The sequence below is a fragment of the Lissotriton helveticus genome, chromosome 5_1, assembly GCF_964261635.1.
Source record: "Lissotriton helveticus chromosome 5_1, aLisHel1.1, whole genome shotgun sequence".
Lineage (NCBI taxonomy): Eukaryota > Metazoa > Chordata > Amphibia > Caudata > Salamandridae > Lissotriton > Lissotriton helveticus.
In genome coordinates this window covers 841,854,581-841,882,161 of record NC_136065.1, presented here as the reverse complement: position 1 = coordinate 841,882,161, position 27,581 = coordinate 841,854,581, and the positions used below count along the sequence as shown (strand labels likewise).

Below are 27,581 nucleotides of genomic sequence, written 5' to 3'. Positions count from 1 at the left end.
TGAAGATTGTTCGAGTTGATCCAAGCCTGGATCTGGAAGAAGGATGACACCTGAAAGCAGAGGGGACCAAGTTCGTGACTACTAGCCAGTAGTCAGTGGGCACCAGGAGGGCACCGGATGGTAGTCACCTCGACTAGGTGAGTGGGCGACGCTGGCTCTGCAGATCTCACGGACCAGGAGGCGTTGTCGGCGACCAGGATGGAGAGGCGAGCTGTCCCACGATGGATGAAGCTGTCGGCGTCGAAGTTACCCAGGATTGGGCAACAAGCCTTGGCTAATTCAAGCCCACGCGGTGGACTCAAAATGGCGTCTTGAGTGGACCAGGAGGGTCCGGGGTGCTCCAATTCTGGAAGGGAGCAAGGGCCAGTCTGGAGCAACCAGACCAGCAGCAGAAATGTCATCGGGCGTCGTTCAGAAGGCCACAAGCCAGCGGGCTAGTAGCCAAACAACGCGGTGAGCAGCAAAAAGCAGAAGGGCCCCACGCCGATCGTGGAGATGCTGGGGGGCTGCTCTTCGGTGCTGGAGCTGCTCAGGGTTGGGGCTTCTCGGACCCCAAAGCACTCACCAGGAAATTACTCGGCGGGCTTGCTGTGCAGAAGTCGTGCAGTCTTGAAGATGGCCGGTCCCTCGAGGTCTCGTCGCACCCACCGTTCTCAGCTTGGCTGTAGAGGTGGGTAGAGGTCAGAGGTGCCAGGGAAGCCGGTTCTCGTCGAGCTGGTCAGTCGGATTCCGGAGGAAGGACGTGCAGCAGACCGCAGTGTTCTTGGATGGTGCCTGCGGATGCAGGGTGACTACTCCTTAGCCACAAGGGAGAAATCTTAGGAAGAAGTCTTGAGTTCCTTTCGTAGAAAGTAGTTTCAGGATTCAAAGATGATCTGATTTGGAAGGGGGCCAGTCCCTACCTTTATCTGGGAAAAGGGGGCTGGCACGCGACTAAGTCCTGCCCTATGGGTGGGACCAGGAGGGGGGTGGTTACACCCACTTCCTTGGCGGGCTTTTCCCCAGCACAGGGTCTGGAGTGTCCCTGGAACTGGTTCAAGCCAGCCTATGCACAGTGAGCACCGGGGTGCCACGTGCAGTCACCTTCCTCTGTAGCCCTGCCTACCTACAATACACAAAATCCTGTCTGGGACGGTGCTGGCACCGCCCCTGGCAGGAAACCCTTTGTCCTTACCTCCTGCTCTGGGAGGACTCCCAGCAGCAGGAGGGCAGACTTGTGTCTCGGTGGCAGCATCCATTTTGTGGAGCTGAGGCTATGTTTGACTTTAACCGGGGTTACAGGCTACATGCATGTCGTGTCCCTCTAGAAGGGTGGAATGCTAACCCCGTCGCCAGAATTGGCGAGGGGTTAGTATTCCAATTCGTATGACACCTTACTCGACATGTTTTGATAAAGCGATACCAGAGTTGGCATTTAACCGCGAGGATTATAATGCACTTAAGAGTATATGGTATGCGATATCATGGAAACGGCTAAGGGATAGATCCCGAAAGCCGCAGACAGGCTCAGCTCATGCCAGAGCACTATCTCACACGATTCCAAGCACTCTGCCTTCAGGATTGTTAAGGCCTGCCATAGGAGTGACTGATAGGAGATCTGTGTGTCCATTTTAGGGTTAGATATAGGTATACTATATCTAAAGCAAAGGGTGAGTACACCACCTTGCCCCAGCTGTCGTGCAGCCAGTTGTGTCAGTTTAGTTAGTCAGCCCAGGGGTGGCATAATACATGCTTCAGCCCCTGGGAGACTTCTGGGTACACCTCAGCCCTGGGTACAGGGACTTGGAGAGGGCCCAGTGTCAATTCAGTACCTGAGTACAATTTGGATAGAGAGAACAGCTAGGCTGTGGGTCTGATTAGCAGGCCCACAGCCAGGGAAAGTCGTAAACCAGTGCAGCAAAAAGCAAAAATCTGGGTGATCATAGGATTGCAGACCCTACTCTCCTACAATGATGAAGAATTTCTTGGTGTACTTGGCGCTAGACTCGATCCGGTCTGTAAGGGCCTCCTTTTTTACTTCTTTGAGTTGTAGGTGGTATTTGTGAGGGCTGACATGAAGGTGACTTGCTCTATGTCATCTCTGCAGGTGCGCCATCTTGTATCTAGTTGTTTGCAACTGTGGTTCATTGCTCTGAGTTAGGGCATGTACCAGCTGGCTTGTTTGGTGGATCTACAAGTTTTGGCTGGCTTGATGGGGGTGACCCAGTCTGTGGCATTGGTGATCGAGGTGTTAAAGTTCTCGACTGCCTGTTTTAGGATGGTTGCGCTGTCGGACTGGGTGGTGTTGAGGCCGTCTATCACTTTACTCCAGCTGTGGAAGGAGGTGTTGGGAGAGTAAGGGGTGGTGCGAGGTGGTCCTGTGATGTTAATATGGACGATGGAGTGATTGGTCCAGGTTAGTTCCATGATATGGCGGTATTTGACTCTTTTGCTGGACATGAAAATAGGGTCTAGTGTGTTCCTACTCTGTGTGTGGGGTATGTGACCAGCTGGGTGAGGCTGATGTTGTCCATTCATTCAAGGAGGTTGGTAGAGTTCGTGTCTGGGGGTGTGTCCAGGTGAAAGTTGAGATCTCAGAGGAAGATTTAGTGTTTGGCTTCAATGGCGAGTTGGGCTACGAAGTCTGTGAGGGTGTTACAGAGGCCAGTTTGTGGTCCTAGGGGTCTATAGGCAAGGGCGCCTTTGATGGTAGTTTTGTTGTCAGTGTGGAGTTGGAAATTCAGGAGTTCCATGATCGGCGTGGTTTTGTCTTCGCTGGTGGTGCAGCGGTTTGGTTCTTTGTGGATGATGGCAATGCCACCTCTGTGTTAGTTGGTGCAGTCCCGAAGTTTTATCTTGTAGCCGTTGGGTGGCACAGTGACAATGTAGGGGCCGAAGCGGGGTTGAGCCATATCTCTGTGATGAAGATCTCGTCAGGGGCGAGGGTGGAGATGGTGTCCCAGACTTTAGTGGCGCGTTTTCAGAGCGATCTGGCGCTGATCAGGAGGCATCGAGAGGTTCTGGGGAGGTGTTGGCCGGCAAGTTGGGGGTGGTGCGGGTTTCTGCGATGGCGGACAGTCCTAGGTTGCGGGTGAACTGGCATTGGTGGCAAGTGAACGGTCCTGCTGTGGAGCAAGGAGATGCGAGGCAGCAGTTGTGATGTACAGGGTCCAAGACTCTGAGATTTGTTGTGGAGTACCTGTGGGTGTTCGGAGTGCCAGGGTGCAGGAGCAGACGGGCTTACCTTTGGCAAGCCTTCAGCACGCCGAAAATGCAGCCATGCTGCGGCCTCCATTAAGTTGCCCCTGGGAGGGTGCTGGAGAAGCAGGCAGCGGGAAGCAGGTGCCGGGAAGTGGGTGGCGGGAAAAGCTGGAGACAAAACAATGTTGTGCCAAGGGCTGCGGGAACCCAAAAACTGAAGAAATGCTGGAAAAAAGAATGATCAGAGCTCACCGACTGGCAGGCTGCCTAGGACTGGCCAGCACTGGGCAGGAACAGCCTTAGCAGCAGTGCAGGAGGAGTGGGCACTGACTGTAGCGAGGGGGTGCTGCTCAATTGTGCCATGCTGCGGCTTCCATTAAGTAGGGCCTGGGAGGGGTACTGGGGAGGCGGGTGGCGGGAAGCAGGTGGTGGGAAAATGGGAGGTAAAACAGCACAGTAGTGCAAAGGTCTGCGAGAACCCAAAACTGAAGAAATGCGGTGAAAAAGAATGATCAGAGCTCACTGACTGGCAAGCTGCCTAGGACTGACCAGCACTGGGCAGGAACAGCCTTAGCAGCAGTGCAGGAGGAGGGGGCACTGACTGTAGCGAGGGGAACAGGTGAAGGTCTGCTCTCATCTCTTTCTGCTTGACCCTTCCCAGATATTTGTATTTGCTTTTCACTTTTTTATTGATATTGTCTGTGGTTAATGATTTGGGGCATGCACTAGGCTCCTTCATAATTCTTTGTTAGGTGATCTCTCCTCTATTGAGGCCAGTCCAAAACAGACCTTTCCACCTCCATACGACCTTTTATTTGGTAAGCAATAATAGCAGACATTTTGCATTCATAGCCCGCAGGTGTATTATGATTTCTTCAAAGAACCAGCTTTGTTATTGGACGATTAACAAATATCCCATAAAAGGTTGTGCTTCCTATGTAGAACTGGCTTTCTCCTGGACTAGTAGAGGATTGAAAACCTTATCCAAAACTAGTTTTAAAAAGTCTACATGTTTCATGTACTTGCAAATGGTTTAGTATTCCTTGAACAGTGAATTGAGGTGACTACTAACACTCACTTTTGCTCCCTTGAAACTTTCTCTCTTAGGCTCTTTTGTCTTGGGCGCCGTCAACCCGGATTTGTACAAATTTACCGAAGACAGCAACGAGGGGGACTTCCCAGAGGGCAATGTAGGCCGGCTGTGGTTCGCCATGGAGTACGAGCAGGAAGCTGAGAGGTTGCTGGTATCCTTAATCAAGGCGAGGAACTTGCACCCTCCCTCGGACACCTGCAGCCCCCTGGTGAAACTCTACCTGCTGCCCGATGAACGGCGGTACCTGCAGTCTAAGGTCCGGCGCAAAACCCTCAACCCACAGTTTGATGAGAACTTCGTTTTCCAGGTAAAGCGCTACATGGGTGCAGTGAAGACCAAGGGAAGGCTGAGAGGAACAGGTTACCTGTGGTTATGAGATAGGATTTATTTCAACAAAGATTTTTAAAGTGGGGTTAGGGAGCATAATGTTCAGATGACCTAAGGCATGCAGACAAATCATATACAACACACCCTGAAACCACAATGCAGAGCAGTGCACGAGCAGATGATTAGAAAGCCATGGTTAATTACCCTGAACAGCAACCGAAAATGCTTAGTTATTCAGAGGGAAATGTAGTGAAAAACAGAAATGAGAGTAAATATGGGACAACCTATCAAAGCTGCCCACAGCTACAGCACTTGAAGTCTCACTCATTGGAGTGACTCACTTTCGGACAGTTTCACTTTAGATTAGCTTCAGAAGCTCTTTTATTTTAATTGCTTTTCACAGATTGATGACAATATCTCTTAGTTTAAAGTTCTAGGTTGTGATAGAAAACAGTCCAGCCATAGGTATCCTTAATCCTGTGATTGTTTGACCATAATGTCTCTGAGCTTGTGGTTTTGAAGTCAGGATGGTTGCCGAGTATTCCACTACATACGATTTGTTTTTTTAAACCAGCCATAACCTACCAAAACAGGTTTTGCTAGTTTTTGTGGCGATTGATGTGTCGTCTCACCTGCACACTGCCTGTAGGAAAGGTTTGTGGTTGCATCATTGAGAGATAGAGAGAGATAAGAATGTTTATTTATACCATAGTCTTTAAAACGGATCACTGAAATAATATCGACTGACAAAATATTGACTACCCAAAATATCGAGGAAAAAATATCTACAGACAAAATATTGAGTTTGTATGTACAAACAGGTAAGTACAAAAATATCGAGTACAAAATATCGTTTACAAAAATATAGTTTTAAAAAATATCGACTTTATTAAAAACAGTGTTAAATTAAATTAAAATTAATTACTAAAATATACTTAAAAATACTTAAATTAAATTATAATAATTAAATATTTAATTAAAGTTATAAAAAAATTAACAATCATATTTGTTAAAACATATATATATATTAACATAATATAATTAAATAATATCCAATATTATTAACGTACAATAGCAAAATGTAAAAAATACTATTCCCACTCCAGTGGGTGAAACAGTGAGGAAAGCGTTGGATAGCGTAGGGGTAAAAAATACTATTCCCACTGCAGTGGGTGCAACAGTAGGGAAAGCGTTGGATTGCCAATACTGATGCCCCAAAATTGACTGGCAACAGGGTGCCTGCAATTATGTTTGCGGACGACACCCTGCTGCTATCTAAAACTCCGATGGGCATACAGAGAGTGCTTGATGGCTTTCTAGATTTCTGCACAGAAAGGGGCCTCGAAATCAACCCCCAAAAAACCAAATTCATGATCCTAAATCCCAAGTTTTCAAAGCGTCCAAATCCTCTACTCGGTTCAGTACGTTTGGAAAGGGTTCAAACCATAGAGTATTTGGGGGTAACCCTAAACCAAAACCTGACGTGGGGGGCACATCAGATTAAAGCTAATATGAAGTTGGCCCAGAAGGCGGGGGAATTATAAGAATTGCGTCCAAGTCAACCTTCCGCCCCCTGACCCCCGCTATCCAAATTTACAAAATGCAGGCGTGGGGGGGGGGGTGTAATCTACGGGGGAGAGATGTGGGGCCATACTTCATCCTCTAAACTGCAGATGACGGAAAATAAATTCATAAGGCAACTGACCGCCCTCCCACCAAGTACCCCACTCCTGCCCTTGAGATTGGACCTGGCCTTGAGACCCATCACAGAAGAACTAGGGCTTAAACCCCTAGCATTCTGGCGTCGCATTTGGAGCAGTCAAGATCTTATCTCTTATCGATCCGAGCTTCAGGAATTTTTAACTTTACCCAATGCCACCAAGACCCCCTGGTTAAATTACATTAGGACAATGTGTGAGACCCTTGGAATACCAGAACTGTGGTTACAACCAGAAAGCACAAGCACCAGGATCCAGAGGAAAGCGCTATCCAGAGCATACTATGACAAAATGCTTACCCGAGCCCTGGCCAGTGCGCGAGAGGGATCTTTGACACATCGTTTTATTGTAATTAAAGACTCATATAACCTTGAAAGTGTCTTGGATGGAATGGCTCCAGTTTTAACAAGAAAATTATTCCTGCAATGGAGGTATGGGACTCTTCCTCTAAAGACTTTCACCAAAGCATGGGCAGGTCAGTCTTCCATTGAGATCTGCCCTGCTTGTGCCCACACAAAAGAAAATGAAGCACATGTCATCTTTTTCTGTCAAGCCTACCGTAAAATCAGACGATTCTGGCTGGTCCCATTGCTTAAAAACCTGGGATTTAGAACATTTCTTCCTGCATTCAGAGTTTTAAAGACTGATTTATCCCCGCCAACGGTGTTTGCTCTGGCAAAATTTTTAACAGCGATGTGGCATGCTAGATCCAGGTATATAAAACTGGCAGGAGACTCTTGAAAATCCCTCGTTGTTTGATACATTGTTATTTGGTTTTATCACTCCTTTTTAAAATTTTTATATAATGTGTTTATTGTATATCTTTTATGATCAATCGATCGAAATAAAGATTTGAAAAAAATATATATATACTTAAAAATACTTAAATTAAATTATAATAATTAAATATTTAATTAAAGTTATAAAAAAAATTAACAATCATATTTGTTAAAACATATATATATATTAACATAATATAATTAAATAATATCCAATATTATTAATCGTACAATAGCAAAATGTAAAAAATACTATTCCCACTCCAGTGGGTGCAACAGTGAGGAAAGCGTTGGATAGCATAGGGGTAAAAAATACTATTCCCACTCCAGTGGGTGCAACAGTAGGGAAAGCGTTGGATAGCGTAGCGGTTAAAATTACTATTCCCACTTCAAATAGTGCAACAGTAGGGAAAGCCTTGGATAGCGTAGGGGTTTAAATTACTATTCCCACTCCAAAGAGTGCAACAGTAGGGAAAGCGTTGGATAGCGTAGGGGTTTAAATTACTATTCCCACTCCAAAGAGTGCAACAGTAAGGAAAGCGTTGGATAGCGTAGGGGTAAAAATTACTATTCCCACTCCAGTGGGTGCAACAGTAGGGAAAGCGTTGGATAGCGTAGGGGTTTAAATTACTATTCCCACTCCAAAGAGTGCAACAGTAGGGAAAGCGTTGGATAGCGTAGGGGTTTAAATTACTATTCCCACTCCAAAGAGTGCAGCAGTAGGGAAAGCATTGGATAGCGTAGAGGTAAAAATTACTATTCCCACTCCAGTGGGTGCAACAGTAGGAAAATCGTTGGATAGCGTAGGGGTACAAATTACTATTCCCACTCCAATGGGTGCAACAGTAGGGAAAGCGTTGGATAGCGTAGGGGTAAAAATTACTATTCCCACTCCAGTGGGTGCAACAGTAGGGAAAGCGTTATATAGCGTAGGGGTTAAAATTACTATTCCCACTCCAGTGAGTGCAACAGTAGGGAAAGTGTTGGATAGCGTAGGGGTTAAAATTACTATTCCCACTCCAGTGAGTGCAACAGTAGGGAAAGCATTGGATAGCGTAGAGGTAACATTTACTATTCCCACTCCAGTGGGTGCAACAGTAGCAAAATTAAATACTTCATATATTATATCAATAAATATAAATTATATGTATCAAAAATTAATTAAAAGTAATTACGAATTTAATATAATATAATAATTAATCAATTAAAATTAAATTTAATTATTACAATTATTTAATTATTAATACAAATTAATTACAAATTAACAAATAATAATGTAACATTTAAAAATTAATTTAAAATAAATTCAAATTACATTCAATAAATAGAATTAGATTTATTTAATTAATTATAAATACATTACTTCCCATCCTATTCCCCTATAAACCCACAACCCACTACAGAAAAATACATTATTAAATTGACATAATTAGCAATTAATCAATTAAATAAAAATTAATTAGCAATTCTAATTTAATTAATTACCCATAAAACAATCAATTAACAATTAATTCTACAATACCATTAAATATATTTGCATATTTAATTAATTATAAATAAATTACTTCCCACCCAATTCCCCTATAAACCCACAACCCGCTACAGAAAATAAATTAGAAAAATTAACATCATTAACAATTAACAATTAATTTCAATTAATTGCCAATTAAATTTCAATTAATTACCAAATAAAAATTAATTAACAAATAATTAAAAATGAATAACAATAAATAATAATAATAGGGAGTCTTATAAAGCGCCTGGTTACGCGCCCCGGCGTGTCCCCGCGCTATGGTGAGATGGCTACAACAGGATCCAAAAGAAGGGAGGACTGAACCAACTACTGGACATATAAGTAGGTTTTAAGTTTAGACCGAAACCTGGTCTCCGAGGGCTCCAGACGCAGTTCTAGCGGTAATTAGTTCCATTTGAACGCTGCCAAGTACCTAAACGATCTTCCCCCCATGCGCGCTTTTTTTACCTTGGGAATTTTCACCAGTCCCGACCCCGCAGATCTTAAGGCACGGGACGGTTGGTAGCGCGCTACCAAGCTCTGGAGCGGTTGTGGCGCCCTGCCATTCAAAATGCGATGGCAGGTACAGAGTGCCTTATACTCCACTCTGCTCCTCACCGGGAGCCAGTGGAGAGTTTGAAGTGCCATTTTTGAAGATGCTCTCTTGGGTAGCCTCAGGATCAGGCGTGCCGCAGCATTCTGCAATACCTGAAGGCGACCAATGCTCTTCTCTGGCGCCCCCAGATACAACAGATTCCCATAATCCAGTCTAGCGGTCACCAATGCATGCACCAGTGTCTTGCGTGCTTCAATTGGTAGGAGCTCCAGTACTTTCCTCAATGTTTTCAAGACACCGAAGCAAACACCGACCACGTGACTGATTTGGGATCCAAAGGTGAGACCTGCATCGAACCATACTCCCAGGTTCCTGGCTTCCTGGCAGGGTGTCGGTGCCATCCCTAGGCAGGATGGCCACCACGCCGACGACCACGCCGACTGGCCTCCCCCCACTATGAGCACCTCAGTCTTGCCGCCGTTCAGCCTCAGACAATTGGTGGACATCCAACCAGCAAGATCTTGCATGCATGTTCTGAAATTGTCCGCGGCAAGACAAGGAGCACACGATAGGGAGATGACCAGCTGCGTGTCGTCGGCGTAGGACACTATTCGTAGGCCATAGCTCTCCACAATAGTCGCAACAGGGGCAACATATAGATTAAATAAAGTTGGGCTCAGGGACGAGCCCTGGGGCACGCCCTGGCCTAGAGTGACCACTCTGGAATAACTGTCCCCTTGCCTGACTTGAAATCCACGATCTGCCAAGAAGGACTGGATCCATCTCAGCGCTGCACCTGATATTCCCCCTTTATTCAGACACTGTAGCAAGGTGGAATGTGCTACAGTGTCGAAAGCAGCGCTGAGGTCCAATAGGATAAGGGCCATAGTTTGTCCCTCATCTGCACCCTGCCTCAGGGTCTCAGTTGCCATGAGTAGGGCTGACTCCGTTGAGTGGCGGGGCCTGAAGCCGAACTGAGTGTCATGTAGTAAGTTCGCTTCCTCCACATGTTGCATCAGCTGGCCATTCACCACCTTCTCAGCCACTTTGGACATATAGGGCAACAGAGAAATTGGTCGAAGATTTTCTAAAGTCTCAAAGCTAATGTTTGGATTCTTTCGGAGGGGGAGCACGACTGCTTGTTTCCAGCCACTAGGCAGCAAGCTGGTCCTAAAGGAAAGATCAAGGATATGCCTTATATAGGGTTCCAGAACCCCTAGACTGTCCCCAAGCCATCTAGGTGACATAGGGTCATGAGTAGAGCCCGACTTCACCGATCTACAAATCCCGATTAGCTCTTCAGGGGAGGGGTGAGGAAGTGGGTTTGGCCCATTTCCTGCTCTGATGGTTCATAGGTGCCTGATTAGGCCCTTTAGTGTCTGAGAAATATATCGCAAACGGTACAAGGAAATGGTCCGTCCAGGGAAACGGTACTACCGGAAATACCTCAACTTCTCCCCAGTTCGCAAATATAGGGTCCAGCAAATGACCCCGTTGATGGGTGGGGGTTAGGACTTTCAATTCTAACTGCAAGGCCTGGATTTCTTTGCGAAACTCCTCGACTCCTCTGTCTGCCGGGCAGTTCAAATGAATGTTGAGATCCCCCAACACCATGAACTTATCCCTCCTCAAAGCAGTCTCCGTGATACCTTCCACTAGGCTCTCCGTGAACTTGGTATAGGGCCCAGGTGGTCTATAAATAAGGTAGTCCAAGATGTTGTTTGAAAATAATAGCAATTCCCCCTCCTTTCCCAACAGGCCTATCTTGCTTCACCATCGAATAATTCTCGGGCATTGCCTCAATGATGTCTGGGTCAGAATGTGTGTCCAGCCACGTTTCAGTGAGGAACAGCAGGTCAAATTGCTTATCCGTGAGCAGATGAACAACATCAAGCCTATGCTTACGCAATGACCTCACGTTCAGCAATCCACATGATAGGTTAGCTCGTTCACATGTGCCCTCAGTACCAGTTATAAATCGATACTGACAGCATCCACATCCTGCTTTTTCTCCCACCTCTATGCTATGTAAACATACGTTGGGGATATCTGTGCGGAGGCTAAGAAGTCGATCTCTGGTCCAGAGAATTCTACCTCCTGGACCAGGGGGTGTCGCCCTAGCCCGCGGCAGGCCGCGGACGGGCGCAGACGGGCTTAACTTAGGCACAATAATTAATTATTATTAAATTACTTCCCACCCTATTCCCCTATAAACCCACAACCCGCTACAGAATTAAATAACGCAAAAATTAAAAAATACACATTTCATTAATTATTATTATTTATAACATAAATACACACTTTTCACACATATAATAACATAAAAAAACACTATAAAAAATTAAATATTATTAAAAATTAGATAATTTTAATAACATATATTATATACTTTGATATTTTAACTGTCTATATTTTTAACAGTCGATATTACTTTACTTACCCTTAAAAACGATATTTTTGCTGTCTATATTCTGTCCAGTCGATATTTTGTCCAGTCGATATTTAAAACTCGATATTATGTCCAGTCGATATTTTGAAGTCGATATTTCGACTGTTCACCCTTTAAAACCATAGACAAACTTTGGAATCCACATAGCGATAACATAGTTAAAACACAATTCATTTGAACTCAATTTACAAAATTATAAACCCATAAAATTCTCAATGTTAACAGTACTTCAAAAACGTTTTAAAATCAGCTTCCTTCTTTTAGTTTCTCCTTTACAAAGTCCTGTGTCGCTTTCAAGAACTTGCCCAAAGCAATTGTAATTTCTAGGGATGACATATCCGCAAGGAGACTAGCCGCTTGAGCATATGAGTGCACCTTATATTTTAAAAATATTGGACATAAAAATACTTTCCGTATTGCTAAAATCAATGTGCAATCAAGCAATATATGCAGAATGTAATTTCTTACTCCTAGGCCACATGTACAAATACCGTCCGCTTGGATCAGTGCTGCATTTATTTTCCCTTCTATCTTCCAAGGGTTAATACCCACACGGGCCGTAGGATTTCATGTCTTAGCCATTTATTCTGTAAAAAATCCAAATATAGAAACCGGGCCTCCTTTTCCCATGCACTCCTTACCCAGTTAATTAGATTTTTCACCCTCAAATAATCAAGATCCTGTGATCTAGAGTATTGGAGCCCTTGATCCCTAAGCATTTTCTCTGTACAGACTATGTCCAGGGAAGGGTGCAAAAGGCTCAACTCTAGGTGCCCGGCTACAGTCAGGAGGGTTTTCCTGACATCCCGTGCCCAACCAAGACTACTAGTTTGGATTTCCTCTCGGCACCATGTTGAGACCTTTTGTACGCTGCCTAGCTCCTGGCATTTACAAAATCTTAATAAAGACATTTGGGTCTTTATATTCCAGGCTGTTAGTCCTGCCTTCATCCTGATAGCTTGGATCATGGTACTATTTGGTAAAGACAGCAGTACTTTAAAAATCTTTCCTTCTTCACGATCCCACCCTCTCTTTCCACTCAAATAGAGAACTTGCGGGGGATCATAGCTTAAAATGCATTTAACATGGATCTCTGTGACTTATCGCCATATTCTTGGTTACATTTTTTCAGGCCACTAACTGACGAGATGGCTTTTGCAGCTTGTGCCGTCAAATGGGTATCCCACTTCAATGCACTATCAATCCAAAGGCATAGATATTTATATTAATTTACTATTTCTAATTTATCTTGTCCTAGAAACCGATTAAAAATGTTATTTTTTTAAAACTCTTCCCAAATTTTAAGACCTTTGTTTTTTCCATATTAACAATTAAAAACGTGTTATCACAGTAATTTTTAAACACATTTAATTTTCTTTGGAGTCCCATTTCCGTTTGGTCAAGGATCACCAGATCATCAGCGTATAAAAGAAAAGGCACTTTATTTCTATTCATATGCGGTCTTGCACTTCTTTCTATTTCTAGCACTGCAGGAAGATCAGCTAGAAAAATTGAAAAGAGCAGGGGTGCCAAAATGCACCCCTGTCTAAGGCCATTCTTTACCGGTATTTTGTGAGTTAGTGACCCCTTTGTATCTCTTATGACTTGGGCCCAGTTGCCACTGTGTAACTCTTATAAAATATTCAAAATGCCCTCCGGTATTTAATATTTTTCCAGGACTTCCCAGAGGCTATTACGGTCCAGAGAATCAAAAGCCGCCCGGAAATCGACAAAGCAGCTGAACAGTTTACCATTTTGCTCTATCGATTTCCTGGCCAATGCCCACAGGGCAAAGCGATGATCTATAGTGGAGTGACTTTCTTTAAACCCTCCTTGTTCGACTGGCACAATAGATCGCTGCTCTACCCAATCTTTTAATTTACTTAATATTATTTTCGCAAAGATCTTTTCTCCTATAACTAACATGCTAATAAATCTGTAATTCTTTGGGGCATGTACGTCCCCTTTCTTGTGAATCGGCCTAATTATTGCACCCTTCCAATTTATGGGAATCTTCCCTTGTTCTAAGATTACTAGAAACATCTTAGAGAAGAATTCTGCCCACCAGGTCTGATTTGAGTTTATTATTAGGGCTGGTAGGTTGTCTGGGCCTGCTGCTCTTGTTACGTTCAAAGTCCTTATTGTACTAAGCACATTAACTGTAGAGCAATCTGATTTTAGATTCTCCACTAGGCCTCTCCAGTCCCTTGATCTCTCCTCTCCAATTTCCCTCCTTGGGGAAAATAGTTCCTGTAGATAGTCTACCCAGGCCCCCTCTTCCACTACACAATTCATTTGGGCAATAGAAGGTTCTGTAACTGATTTAATTAGCATCCAGAACTGACGGGTATTCGTAGATCCTATTGCCTCCAATAATTTACCCCAGCATGTTTCTTTATGAATCCTTTTAGCATTACGAAGTAGTGAGGTATATTCTCTCTTTATTTTGGCGAGATTTTCGGCCCTAGCCGGGTCAAAATTTTTACATAGGCTACGCTCTTCTCTCCTTAGTTCTCTTTTCTTATTTAGACAATCTATATTAAACCAATTTCCATGTTTGGACTGCATCTTTTCTTTATCCCTGGATGCCCTTCCATCTATTCTTAATTATATACTTATACATTTGACTACTTGATCTAATTTACTAACATACCATGATAAATTGTGGCCGCTCACACATCTTAACTTAATGTTACTTTGCAGTCTAGTTAACCTTTCTATAAATATATCCGATAACCGGGTAGTTATCCGGTTCGGATAATCCATCTCTTGTGGATTGACTTTGTCACAGTCAGCCTGTGGGGATATTACCAACTCTAATTTTGGTAAATGATGGTCACTACATTCCGATGGGCTAATCCTAAAATCTGTTACTAGTTCAAAGTTCAATGCCAGCATGAAAACATAATCAATAGGGCAATTTTGAGTCCCATATTTGAAGGTTTTCTTTGCCGGACGGTCTTGAGCTAGCCTGCCGTTCAAGCAGAAAAGGCTTTTTGACGCTAGAAAATTTCCCAGCTGAGCAGCATCAGTCGGTATTATATTTTCATAAAACTCTGCTTTTTTTAATGTTATATGAATCCAAAATTTCTTTGTACCAAAGATCTAACTGTTTTGGGTTTAATTTGTGGTTAAAATCTCCCACCAACAAAATTAAATCCGTCCCATACTTATCGCTAAATGAATCCAAATCATTCTTAAAATGTCCCAATTCGACCCCATAATCTTCCTGTGAGCCCCATTGCATATAAACATTTAGGATCAACATATTTTCCTATTTTTTATCAGCAAATGTTGTAGATATCCTACAGCCCACAAGCCACTTACACGTCACAAGTACCTGGGATAACCTACTCACTATTTTTGTAGATAGTAAAATCAATAAGCCACCTGCAGCGCGGCCAGATCTAGATTTTATTGCTGGACGGTGGATTTGTCGAAACCCTTCAATTACAGGGGGTTCTCCACAAAGCCAGGTCTCTTGTATACAGATGATCTTGTTGTTTTCCGCGAGCTCTATTAAAAATTCATGCTTTAACTGTGTTCCGAGACCATTTATGTTCCAAGAGACCAATTTTATGCCATGTGGCTTCCCCGCTACCTATTCCACATCACTCAGTGGCCCGTTAAGTTTGGTTCCCTCCATATAACGCTGAGAATGGCCTGCAGGGCTTATGCTACAACTCCAGTTCTTCCAGGCGTTCGTCAGGTCTGAGTTATTTATTACTATATTAAAGTTTTCCAACCCTTGGTCCGCTTCCCTTCCTGGTAGCTTCACTTGGCTCTTTCCTAGGCCCGCATGGAAACGTAGGAAGGTTTTCTGTTGCGGAACTCTATATTCTAATGCAACCTCTTCTTTGGGCACGAGTCTGATCCCTTCTTTACGTATCTCATTCTCTGCCTTTATTATTGCCAATATAACCAGGTCAGAGTAGAGCTGTACCCTAGTAAACTCCTTACCATCACAGGATGTTTGAAATCCCACCTGCCGAAGATCTTTAGATCCTATTCCTTTTAGGTTTGGGCAGTGGGCAAATGAGTTAAGTAAGTGGATCTATTTAAATAAGAACTCTTCTTCATTTTTTCCCCACCCCTTCCAATTTTCACTTGTTCAAAGCAAAGCCACTTATTCCCTTTGTCCTCCTCCCTTCAATTGAGTATTAGTTCTAGCCCCTTCCTCTGAGTTAATACCCCGGTATAACTTATCTTTAGGGAAACCATAAGACCAGGTGTTCTCGCTACCTTGAGAGGCATATAGTTTACATATTTTAACTCCTTATCCTCGTAGTTTTGCTTCCTATTACAAGTCTCCTTTTTTACTAGCAACCTTGTTGATTTCTCTGCACTTATTCTTGTTATTCTTGATTCTCTCTCTGTTTTAGGGGGTTCAAACTTAGGTACTTGTTCAAGTACTCCTATTCGTTCCATGTGCCCCCTTCTCTTTTTCATTGCTCTTGATTTACCATTTCTTTGTACATTACTTCCTACCAATCCCACCTGTTGTGACAAACCATAGCTTATATAATCACACCTTCTTTTTACCAGCATCGGCCACCTTGAGATATAAACTTCATGATTAGTACTTGGTAATTCAGCATCATGGTTAACCATCGGGGGGTCAACATTTCCAACATTCTCCTCCCCCTCCTTCACCAGGGCTATAGATACAGAGTCAGAGATAGTTCTTAACATTAAAGGCATTTACCCCCTAATGCAATGTAATTCTCCCTCAATTTTAAAGAAATACATTTTCTGTGCTTTTAAAATGTCAAGGTTTAACATAGTTACTTCCAACAAGCCTTGGAGTGATTTTTTCAGCATTAAAATTAGCCCCATCATTGAGAAAACGGGAGATTCCGAAGATTTCATATTCATATCCAAGGATTGATTTTCACCATTAGTATCGCCAATATTACCCACATATGCTGATCCCTTGGCTCCGTGTAAAGCCGGACTTCCTATTCCATTTAAGCTTCCATCTGATGTTTGGGCTACTTCTTCATTTTGCCTTAAACCTGCGCTTTCTGCATAATCAGACATCTGTAATAGCAGTTGCGGAGATGAGGAAAGTCGACATGACATTATTGCCCCCTTTTGGCCTATCAACGACTGTACCGATTGATTGGCCTGGTTTAGCGTCTACCGTGCGTTCATCAAAGAATGAGGAGGAGCCCCCTTTCCACGATTCATCCCCTTCTTCAGTAGCCGGGGATTTAGCAAGGGAAAATACCCTTTTAAAGTGCTTTCCTACAAAGTCTTTAAGGGAGTTTAATGCTATACCTCCCTTACTTCCTCCTTGTAGTGGTTCTTTAATGGCATTCCATTTTTTCCTTAGAACACGTTTAGATTTGGGCCCTACCCCAGGGCAATTCAAATTCTCCCCAGATATTTTTGGGTCTCCTGTAGAAGTCTTTTCTTTCTGTACTGGTCTAAATGTGCTTTTATTTCTCTGAGGGGGCATTTAAACACTTCAGATTATACTTTTTCTATGATATTAATAATCCACTCTGTATTTTCCCCAAAACCAGACCCCGGTTTATTAAACACAGTCCTTAGGACGGGGGCGTGGATGGTACGTGATACTGTTAACAAATAAAAGCTTTTTTGTCACTTACCTCTGTTGTGCCTTTAGCTTGTAATTTTGCCGTGCGCTGTGCCCTGCTTGACCCTAATTTCCAGTACAGCAAACAACAATGGTGAGCAGAGTTCCTCCTTAAGCACCCTCACCAGATAGCTAATGTGAGATTTGTGCAGGTATAGAGTTTATCTGGAGTTAAATCTGGAGTTGAATGGATTATATTGGGCCCAAGAGAGCCTCTTCCTCCTACTGGCTCTGTCGGGATGTTCTTACTTGTTCTCTGCAGCACTTGAGCCACACACTCTCCTCTCCCCTCCCCTCCCACCTTACTTCATGCCCGCCGAACCTCTCTGGGCAGGCGCTCAGGCGGGGGGGCCCCACTGCGCTTGGATAGCGCGAAGTTCAACTTCTTTAGGGAGAGAGAGTTACGGGCTGCGACTGATGAGGAATGAATACACTCGCCAATTTTCTTTCACGAATAAACGTGGCGGCTTCGGACGCAGCTCCAGGCTAAGGCTCACTCTCTCTCGCCTTGCCTCGTCTGTCCGTCAATCCACAGCACGTCGCGGGTCACGGGGTCACGCACACAATGCTGCAGCAGTACGGCAACAACAGAGCGGGCACTTGGTTGCATCATTGTTTAACTGAAAAATTAAACGTTGCGTAATCGTTATTTCTCTAAAAAATTGTTTTTCAAAAATGCATTTATTTCTTTCGTGTCAGTTTTTTTGGTAAGACAATTAGGATAGATAAGTTAAGATAGGCGTATTTGATAGACCTCAGTCAATTATGTTTTCCTCCCGTTGCCTTTTTTGAATTAAGAGAGAGGACTGGAGTGCATGCCAGATTTCTTGACACTGAAGGGTTGACGCCTTAACAATTTTGGTCTAGATAGAGTAACTTGTCACTCCTTGGCTCCCGCCTCCAGAAACCTCCAACTACCTGAGTAAAAAGTGGATATACGGCCTTTTATGGTTACCCTTGGCTTGAACAGGACCAAAGGCATTAGAGAATTTTTCAATGAGTCAATTATTGTAACAAAGAGCAAATGAATGTTGCAGAGGTAACCAGTATCAAAACTAAAAAAATAAAGAACAAAGGAGTTCAGGCATAATATTTATACTCGGTATATACATAGTAAATACGTAAACACTGTTATACAGGCACAAAGGAAAAGCAGCGTTGTTGATATGCAAGGCTTTAAATGGGATGAAAAAGGAGGGGGAGCTCTAAAACCGCGTGGCCTCAGAACAATATCTAAGAAGCCTCCAATAGAGCCTGCCCTCTGTAACCAATGGCATGGCCTAATTGGCTAATAGAATCCTCCTCTTCATAGATTCACAAATAGATTCTTACTGGACAAAAATGAACACAACCAGTAGGCAACAAGATATTCATTTAGCAGTTTATATAGCTCGAATACATTGGGCCAAAAGCGATAAAACACTTGACAATTTAAATTTAAACTTTAAGACTGTTTGCTTCACTCTAGCAAACTAAATGCCCACAAAGCCTAAATTGCTATTTCGATTGGAATGACAGAGTATCTTAAGCTCCGGTACACTAATTGTAAACAACAGTATCCTCAGTAGGGCTTGATTGCTGTGTCAGAAAGGACTCTTCTGGTGGTGATGTTTGGCAGCTCAAGCGCATGACTGGCAAGCAGATACAGTTTTCTTCAGCCAGAAAACTACAGAAAAAGGTTTTATATAGCGTCCTGGCACAATGTCTTTTTAGGTCTCGCCTAGCGAATGCTGCGCATGCGCTACTTCGCCTTGGCGATACTCTATTGTTGTGGCTTTTGCTAGTGAGAAGACAGAAACCATGTGCGCGCACGGACATCCGATGTGCATGCGCATTGCGTCTCCTCTGCTTCACACGCTCCCACCAGCGCGCCCGCATGGTGTCTCCTCTCTGGCTCCCACCGCGTGGTCACACGCGCATCCTGCGCTTCCACTTTCCGTCCCCCGTCGGCTCCATGGGGACAGCTTCTTTGAGCTTCTGCTGAGACTTTCACTTTTCTTCAGAGCGCGTGGTGGTGGGGCGTCATACACTTTATCCTTTGTGAGCACACTAAGGGCATGCTCAGAACTCACTGCTGGGGCGGTCACCACTGATCACTGACTTCGGGGGCTGTCGTGTTTTCTTCTGCAAACTCACTACAAGGACGTCAATTTTTGTGCCAACTCGCTGCAAGAGAGGTCACTTTTCCACCACTGGCCAGAGTGCCTTACCCGCTTCTATTACCCTGGTGTGGGACTGCCTGTCACTTTCACATGTGAGTGATGCCATGAGTTGACGACTCGCACGTAGGGGAAAGGGTGATGCATGCTGTATTTATCATCCGGAATAGTCATGAGATGCTGAGTGTGAACGGCCAGAGGTGCCAGGGACTCGGAGAGTGCACAGAGTTCACCCAGGACCGCCTTCTCTCCGATGTTCAAGTATGTGCCGATCTCAGCTGTTTGAAGACAACTGGCGGCTATTCACTGCCCTCACACACCCACCTGCTGCCACAGTTCCATGCTTTGCAGGCGAGGAATAGTCTGCCTTCTGCCGGCGTTGTCTGACTTGGCGGGATGTGTATGTGCCTAGTGTCTTTGGTGACGCCTGCACTACCCCCACCTCCAGGCCCTAGATCTACTCAGCTGCCTCTTTGTGCGCTTGTTAGACTATAGTGCCTAGTTTCTGTTTCTCTTCTACTGCCCTGTACATTGGACCCATCTCTGCCTCTCTTTTCCAGATGTGGGGATTTCTTGCGACCATAGCTCTTCCTCTCCTTCTTGCGGGTTCTTTGACCAACTGTCGCCCCTCTCAACAATCTATTTTATTTACAGAGCGCTTGATTACTGGAAGTCTTTTTGGTGCTCTTCTCCTTAGGCACACCTGTTCTCCTTAGCAATATGACTCGGGTATGTTTTTCTCCTCCCGACCTGTGACTGTCCCTGCACTTCCAATGATACTCTTTCCTCTTAGTCTGTTCCCTTGTCATGCACCTTTTCAAAGAACAAATAATTCCAAATAACATTCATTATTAAAAAGATGTCCCTTCCATATGAAGGGAAATAAAGAATAATGAAAAATATCACCAGCAACTATAAATAGTGAAAAAGTGTTCCATCAGCGATCAAGAGAAAGTTAAACCTTTCATCATAAAAGCCTAATAGTAAAAATTTTACTTTTTAAAAAAAAGGGAATTACCGAAAGAAAAAATATTGAAAATAAAATACAACCTACTATTTTACCTTGACAAAGGGGAAAATGAAAATTTATTAAAAATTGACACCAGTGAGAATTTATAATGATGAATCATTTTTAAAAGCCATTAGGTAACAAAATCATTGAAATAGCCATTATGAAGAACAAAAAGAATAAATTGTAAAACTTTGTGTGTATTGCATCTGTGGGATGTGATTAAAACTTGAATCCAGCAGGTTTTAGGGGGATGGGTACACCTGTCAAGAAAGTCTCACTAGACCGCAGCCAGCACCTCACAACTCTGTGCAGCAATGCAAAAAAATGCTTCGCACGAATGGTGAACACTCTCAAAGGGTCAAAGTTTACAGATCAGGTTTTATATGAGCGTAGCAAACTGTGGGGGCAAGTGTCCCAACTGGTGCCTCCTGCGCACAAGCACCAGCTTTACATTCATAGGAGAGCGCTCTGTCATCTCCCTTCCTGCTCCTGGTTTCTTACTTAAATTAGTCCACCCCTATTTTTGGGCTATGTGGAGTAGGACCTTTAACCTTATTAAGAACTACCTTAAATCTGCAGAGCCTGCATTAGTTCACTATAGGTTCCATAAGCTTTAACGTTCAGTGTTTGTGGGCAGCTTGACTGTCCAGCAAAGGAGTATGTACTTCATCAGACTCTTTTCTTGTCCTATTTACTGCTCCAGGATAAAGAAGAGTGTGTGCTTTACAAGCCAGGTTCTGTTTTTTCAGGCGCAGCTGAAATTTGACCTGGTGAACATTTTAGCATCTGAAAAATCAAGTGTGTGCTTGTGCAGAGGTACTTCATGCAAATCTGCTGTTACATTAATTGCCACCCAGAACATAAGTACAAACTACAGTGAATACAGAAAATAGCACTAAGCATGGAAGGGAATGGGAGCTGGCTTGTATGTAGGACACATTTATTTATGGCCTTTACACATGTTGGAGCACATGTTACACCTATATTCACAAAAGGCAAAACAGTATATTAACAAGCATTTGCAATGCAACAGGTCTCGCATTTACGCAAGTGTGAGCTATTGGCATTGTAAATGACAATGCCTTTTATTTATGTTTTTGTTTTTGAAACATAAATAAAAAGCATTGTCATTTACAATGCCAACAGCTTAAGCTCGCGTAAATGCGAGACCTATTGCATTGCTAATGCTTGTTTTATTTTAACACGGCTCAGCCCTGGCAGACCCTGGAACACTTAGAATACTACTGATATGGACACTGCCGGGGAATTGGGTAATCGATGGACAGGGTAGTGACAAGGGTCCCCCTGGTTTTACTGACAGATTTAGCTAAATATTCAAGTGTATTTACCCCCAAACGTTCACTAAAAGCAAGTCATTTTTAAAGCTACATTTAAGTCAGCTACCGTGGTGCATCACTGCAAGAGCTGATCTGGATGGAACTTTGTGTCCTGAATGTGGTTTTGAAATGAGACAGATTTGCCACCTTGGGGCCTTTATGGAAGGCAGTGTTGCCTGCATGGTGTACAGTCATAACCCCTGTCCTGCATGCCCAAACTGTGAGTATCTGTTAGCCTGATTTTCTTTAATTTTTGTCGCTTAACCTCTTATCCAGTGTGGGCATGAAGGCATAGTCCTGTCCTTGACTTATGATGGGTTCTGGACTTGTTCCGGACCCAGAAGGGCACACATTAACCCTCATGGTGACAGCAGGACTACTGTACTTGTCACAGGTTTCATAAGTGTAACACAGTGGTGGCAACATACCTTGCTTCGTAGTTAATATTGTCTGGCCATGCCTTTTTACCTGCATCCTGCAAATAAAAGACAATAACCTATTCAATCTAAGTTCTACTACTAACGGTAACCCCGGAATCCTAGTGCCAGGGTCTTGTGTGTCTGGAAATATGCTGTGCGCTATTGGAGATGGTATAGAGTTCATGGGGACCTAAGTAAATCAGAGTGGCACAGGCCTGTGTGTTCCATTTGGAAACCACCTGGACTGTTCATGGGCACAAAATGGAGGTGAGGTTGCTTTCCCACACAGTTTAAGTGTATTTCTGACTTTCCTGTGACTGGAGGGAGGGAGCCCAGATTCTGAAGTGGGAAAAGAAGAGACAGGCATCCCGTTAGAAATTGGAATAGGTGCTTTCTGATACAGAGGCCATCTGAATGGCCTTCACGAGACAGCCATTTGGGGGAAGCAGGTATAACTTTTGTCAGGGTGTGAAGGTCCCTAAGAAGTGGAGCGGCCATTGTATCTTTTCCTCATCACTGTCAGATGGGACTGTTGATAGTTAAAGTGCACAGCCACCTTCTTGTGTTATGCTCATCATCATCATTACCAAGGCACCTGAGTCAAGTGTGGCCAATTGGCTGGCCTAATTGAAGCTGGGATAGACACCTTTTTTCACACCACCCACTGTGTGCTTGTGGCCCCAGGTAGCATGACTGTGACTCTCCTGACTCCGTGGTGTGGGGTCTCAACCGGCAAAAATTAAAGACTGCACACCAGTGGTGACTGCCAAAGTATCCATTGTGAATACCGAACCAAACACTGCCCCAAGAGTGCGCTCGTGAAAGCACTACTCCAAAGACCGAGGCCCTCACCTTGATATACCATGTGCCCTTCTCAGCACCTGCTAGCCGTACTTCCAAACAACTCAGGGCCCGATTGGACTACTGCCATTATGTCTCAGCAAAGCCCCAAGAAAGGAGTTCTTTTGGCTTGAGCCCTGCACCTGGAGCAGAAGAATGGCAACTAACTCTAGTGAGGGAGGCTCCAGCATGATGACAGACTCTCTGGAGTCAGGGACCAGGACTCGCCAAATCCGCAAGTCCCACTTATGCTGACTATCCACCGGAGACCAGTAGAGGGTCAACACAAGAGGTGCCTGCTTCTGCTATGACGCTCCAGAGACTCACTGTCCGAAATCCAGATGCACATCTGCAGCAGGACTGCTGTGTGCCATTCTCGTAGTCCCACCCAACTCTAGTGAACCTGTGACCTGGCGGAAGGCTCAATGATGTCCAGCACCATACAAAGATGTAACAGGTGAAAGACTATCTGAGCCCCATAGACTAAAAGAGACTTTATGGTAAAAAAGATAGGGGAGAGTTCTGCCTCTAAATCCAGAGGCTATAAATAAATAAATACCAGTATTTGTAAAGAGCAAACAATTACCGTTGGGGGCCGTCGGGGAGATTAAGCAAGCTATTGCCCAGAGGCACATGGTGCTGGGCTAACCTGCCCCCGGGGATCGAACCGTGAGCCCCGGTGTGCCGGAGTCAGCCGCCCTGGCCACCGCACCACACCTCTTGCACCGCAAGAAACGCTAAGATCCCAGAGATGGAGGGACAGGTGGAGTGGGTAGACTGCCTAGATGGCACTCCACTGACTTGACCAGCTATCAGCTCCACTGATAGCTGGGCAGGTATCACACTTGCTGGAGTCTGGTTAGGTATAACACTCCAGTGAGTGCTTGTGTCTCAGCCTGACAGGAATTGTGGTTACTAGTTGAGAAGGGCTTCAAATCCCTCAACCAGTAACTCCATTTTCAACAGGTCTGAACACACCTCTGCGCCTCTGGAACAGGATAACCACCAGCTCCATGCCAGCCATTTGATTCAACATTTAGTAGGTCCGATCAAAAAATTGGTCATGCACAAACCAGCCAGTGTTTTGCAACTGCACTGCTAAACAGTATCATCCCATATCTGGAACCTGTTGACCTCCCTCTTTATATCTGCATTGTAGTGTGCTCAGTGTGACACCTCAATCTCATACTGCCCATAGTAGGAGGCTACGCGACTGTCACTAAATTTACTCAGTATTAAACACAAGCAGCACTGAAAGAGATGAAAACACCTCAATAGCAGTTTTATCTTGGATACTGCACTTTACCCGCCACCACAGTCTTACAACATTCTATCACCCACAATAATATTACCCCTTGGGTGATTTCACCCCACCATCTCCTTGTTTATCAAAGGGCTGTGACATGGAGGTGACCGGTTCAAGTACTGAATGCTACAAATAAGAATTTCCAAAGTTCTCAAGTTTCCCATCTCCATGTATAAGTAGCTCATCTAGTTCAAGAATGTTCTAGAACTTGTAGTCCTAGGTTTATAATGAATTAGAACAATCTCAGCATGCAATGAAAAATCCTGAATGAGAATAGCTGCTCACACAATAAAATGGATAACTTGACACCTCTGGCATTTCATCCTGTCAGTTTTTACGTCTCACCTAGACAGCGCATGCGATGTCTCGAAGAGATGTGTTGTGTTCTATCTGTAAGTTTACATGCTTCCCATCTCCTACCATTGGTAAACTTCAGAGTCGCCCTCATTTTCTTTGATGCCATTTGTTTGGCCCTCCCACAGCTCATGGACCAAGTACATGTCTCCTTACACTGCTCACGGTTTGCGGATTTTTTTCTTTGTTTTTAATCACTCCATAGGAGTACTTGTGTTTTCAAGCCGTCTCCCTTGTACACATAGACACCTACCACTAAAATGCATACTTATGTACATAAACAAATGCATTTCTGAAAAAGTTGTTAAAACACTAACAGCTTTTTTTTCATGATCCGATGATGATGGAGCGCTCGTTTCGTCGTCCATCTTGCCCTAGGGCAAACACAAGCCTATGGTATTGGAGTGCTTTAAGTGCTCACCAGTTACATTACACAATGACACATTCATTGTCATAGGCAGGGGGAAGCATAAGCGATTTGCCCAGAATCACAAATTGTTCAGCCAACCCAGAGATCTGAACCTGGTTTGCCGGCTCCCCTGTCGGCATCTCTGGCTGTTGCCCCATATCCTCACTTCACTTCAAAGCTCCTCAAATATTTCTCACTACCACTTCCACATTTGTTCAGCAAGACCTCGTCAACATCAAACAAGCATTTGCAAAGCCAACAGATCTCGGCAATGCCTAAGCTATTGGTCTTGTCAATGTGAATGTCTTTTAGCCATGTTGTCTAGCAACACATCTGCCACACTTCCAAGGGTCCAAGACTAGGGTGGCACCACTTGGGGGGACAAGACTCACAGCAAACTGAGTCCAGGTGCTGGGTTCGCGATGGTTGGAGCTTGTTCTGTCTCTGAGGCTTTTGATTAGGAGGCCATCCAACTGGCCTTGGAATCACTCTGGTGGACCTCGGTTCAAGATGCTGGTCTAGTTCTCCACTCAGGCAGCAGGCCAACAGAGTAGCAACCCTTCTGGCAGAGCGGCACAGCAGACTTTCATAGGTCCAGAGGTGTACTTCAGAGTTGGGTTTCAGGTTTCAATATTTATAGCTGGTACCCACTGTGAAGTAGGAGAAGATTCTGGAGGTTTCCACCCCAAAGGTGTTTTACATTTCTTTCCTCCCTGCCCTGGCCCCAAATTGTCTGGGGTTAGAATAGACTAGTGTCAAACTCTTTGTGAGTGTGCTCAGGCAGAGCCTTTGTCATATGCAAGTGTGGTAGGTGACAGCTCCTCCCCTTCATTAACTCAGAGATTGCCCATCCCTACTGACACCTATAATTACCTTATCTCACTGTCTGGGAGCAATACACAAAGACCAACTATCAGCTACACCTAGTCATGTCACTCAGGATACAGGCAGCAGACACCAAATGGTTATGAGAAGAAAATGTTAACTTTCTAAAAGTGGCATTTTCAGAACATTGATTTAAAATATGACTTTACCATTAAAGAGGGCTTTAAATTACAATTCTTTAGACACCAAACTTGAAATTACTATCAGCTCCCAGTTGAAAGCTATCATTTAATAATTGTAATATGTTAACTCAATGTTTTCCCATGGGAAAGGCAGGCCTTGCAGGAATGAAAAATAAATGTAGGAGTTTTCACTACCAGGACATGCAAAACTTAAAAGTACATATCCCAGGCATGGCTAACCATCATGGCTGCAAGAATGTAATCCGTACAAGCTCCACAACATTTGCCTATAAAATGGAGGTAACAGGTGTCTATTTACAAATTCATCCTGCCCTCGTCAACAGCAGAAGATGTAGAGTGGGGGGAGACGAGTGAGCAGTAAATTAACCCCCTTCGGTGGTGCTGAGGAGTGACTGTACAGCAGCTGATACTGCGGGGCTGCCACTTGCCGCGAGACCTGTGTGAATGCAGAGGCCTGCTGTATCTGAATGAGCCATCAGAGGCAGCCCCTCCTATGCTGCGGACCACAGGGGGCTCCTGACTCCATTGCCAACTGGAGTAAGTACCGCTCTTCCCCCTCCTCCGATACAAGGCTGCACTGTGGAGCCGGAAACCCATGACTCTGACATGGGCACGGAGCAGCCGGAGATCTGCGGGCCCTCCTTCGTTCTCCCCACCACCTCCTGCATGATTTAGGCTACTGAGGAGGGAGCTGACATGGCCCTGATGGGGTCCACACTGCAACCCATGGAAAGACTGGGAACCCTGAATGGGCCTGAAGCCAAAACTCAAAATGGAGGCTGCGCCTTGCTGTTCTCGGGAGCAGAGGTACTTCATCATGACGAGAGTGCTATAACACCAAAGACAATTCTCACTAGAATACATTCAGGATGTTTGTAGAGGTTATCAGTTGAGCAGATTTATTATACAGTATTGTATACACCCCATATGTAGGAATGAGTGTTGCCACATCAGACCAGAATGGACCATTAGTTTCATAGGCTCCTATCTGGGCATCACCTTGAGACACTTTCAAAAATAGGGAAGTAGCACATACAGCGGGCCCAGGAGAAGTGAGGAGATCTGCTGTGCCTAGGCATAATGTCTGAAACAATCCCAGCCTTGCCACAGACCATGGAGGAAGCCATTTAGTTCATACATTAGAACCCAGCGCCCTCCCTTGGGTGCCCTCAAACGTCACTGACAAACAGCATCACAAATCCAGCATCTTAGCTGTGAGAAGATTTTCGTGTGGCCCCGGGGAAGTGGGGAGCCTCTGGTGACCTGCAGGCTTTCCACCACTCACACCAGCGTTCACCAGACTGATTGCCGCATTACAAAGGGAGGCGGTCAAACCCCAAGGAAATCGATGATGCATTTCCAGAATGCCCTGTGATGTTGGGAGGGGCCCACGAGTCAGACACAATGGCAGCCACAGCATGCAATTCTATGAGATGCCAGAGCTTCCCTTGGCAGGGATCAGTTTGAACACTAGTGGTATGATGGGTGGCAAGGCGCATT

General features: G+C 44.4%; 1 protein-coding gene across 2 annotated transcripts in view; it reads left to right on the top strand.

The window, feature by feature from the left end:
• The window catches only part of LOC144754950 (synaptotagmin-15-like), a 724,047-nt gene that overhangs the window by 350,118 nt on the left and 346,348 nt on the right, over positions 1 to 27,581 (top strand). For both annotated transcript variants that reach the window (XM_078643310.1, XM_078643309.1), the window contains exon 4: positions 4,288 to 4,580. In XM_078643310.1, coding sequence (XP_078499436.1) covers positions 4,288 to 4,580 — 293 coding nt within the window. The remainder of the gene's footprint in view (positions 1 to 4,287; positions 4,581 to 27,581) is intronic.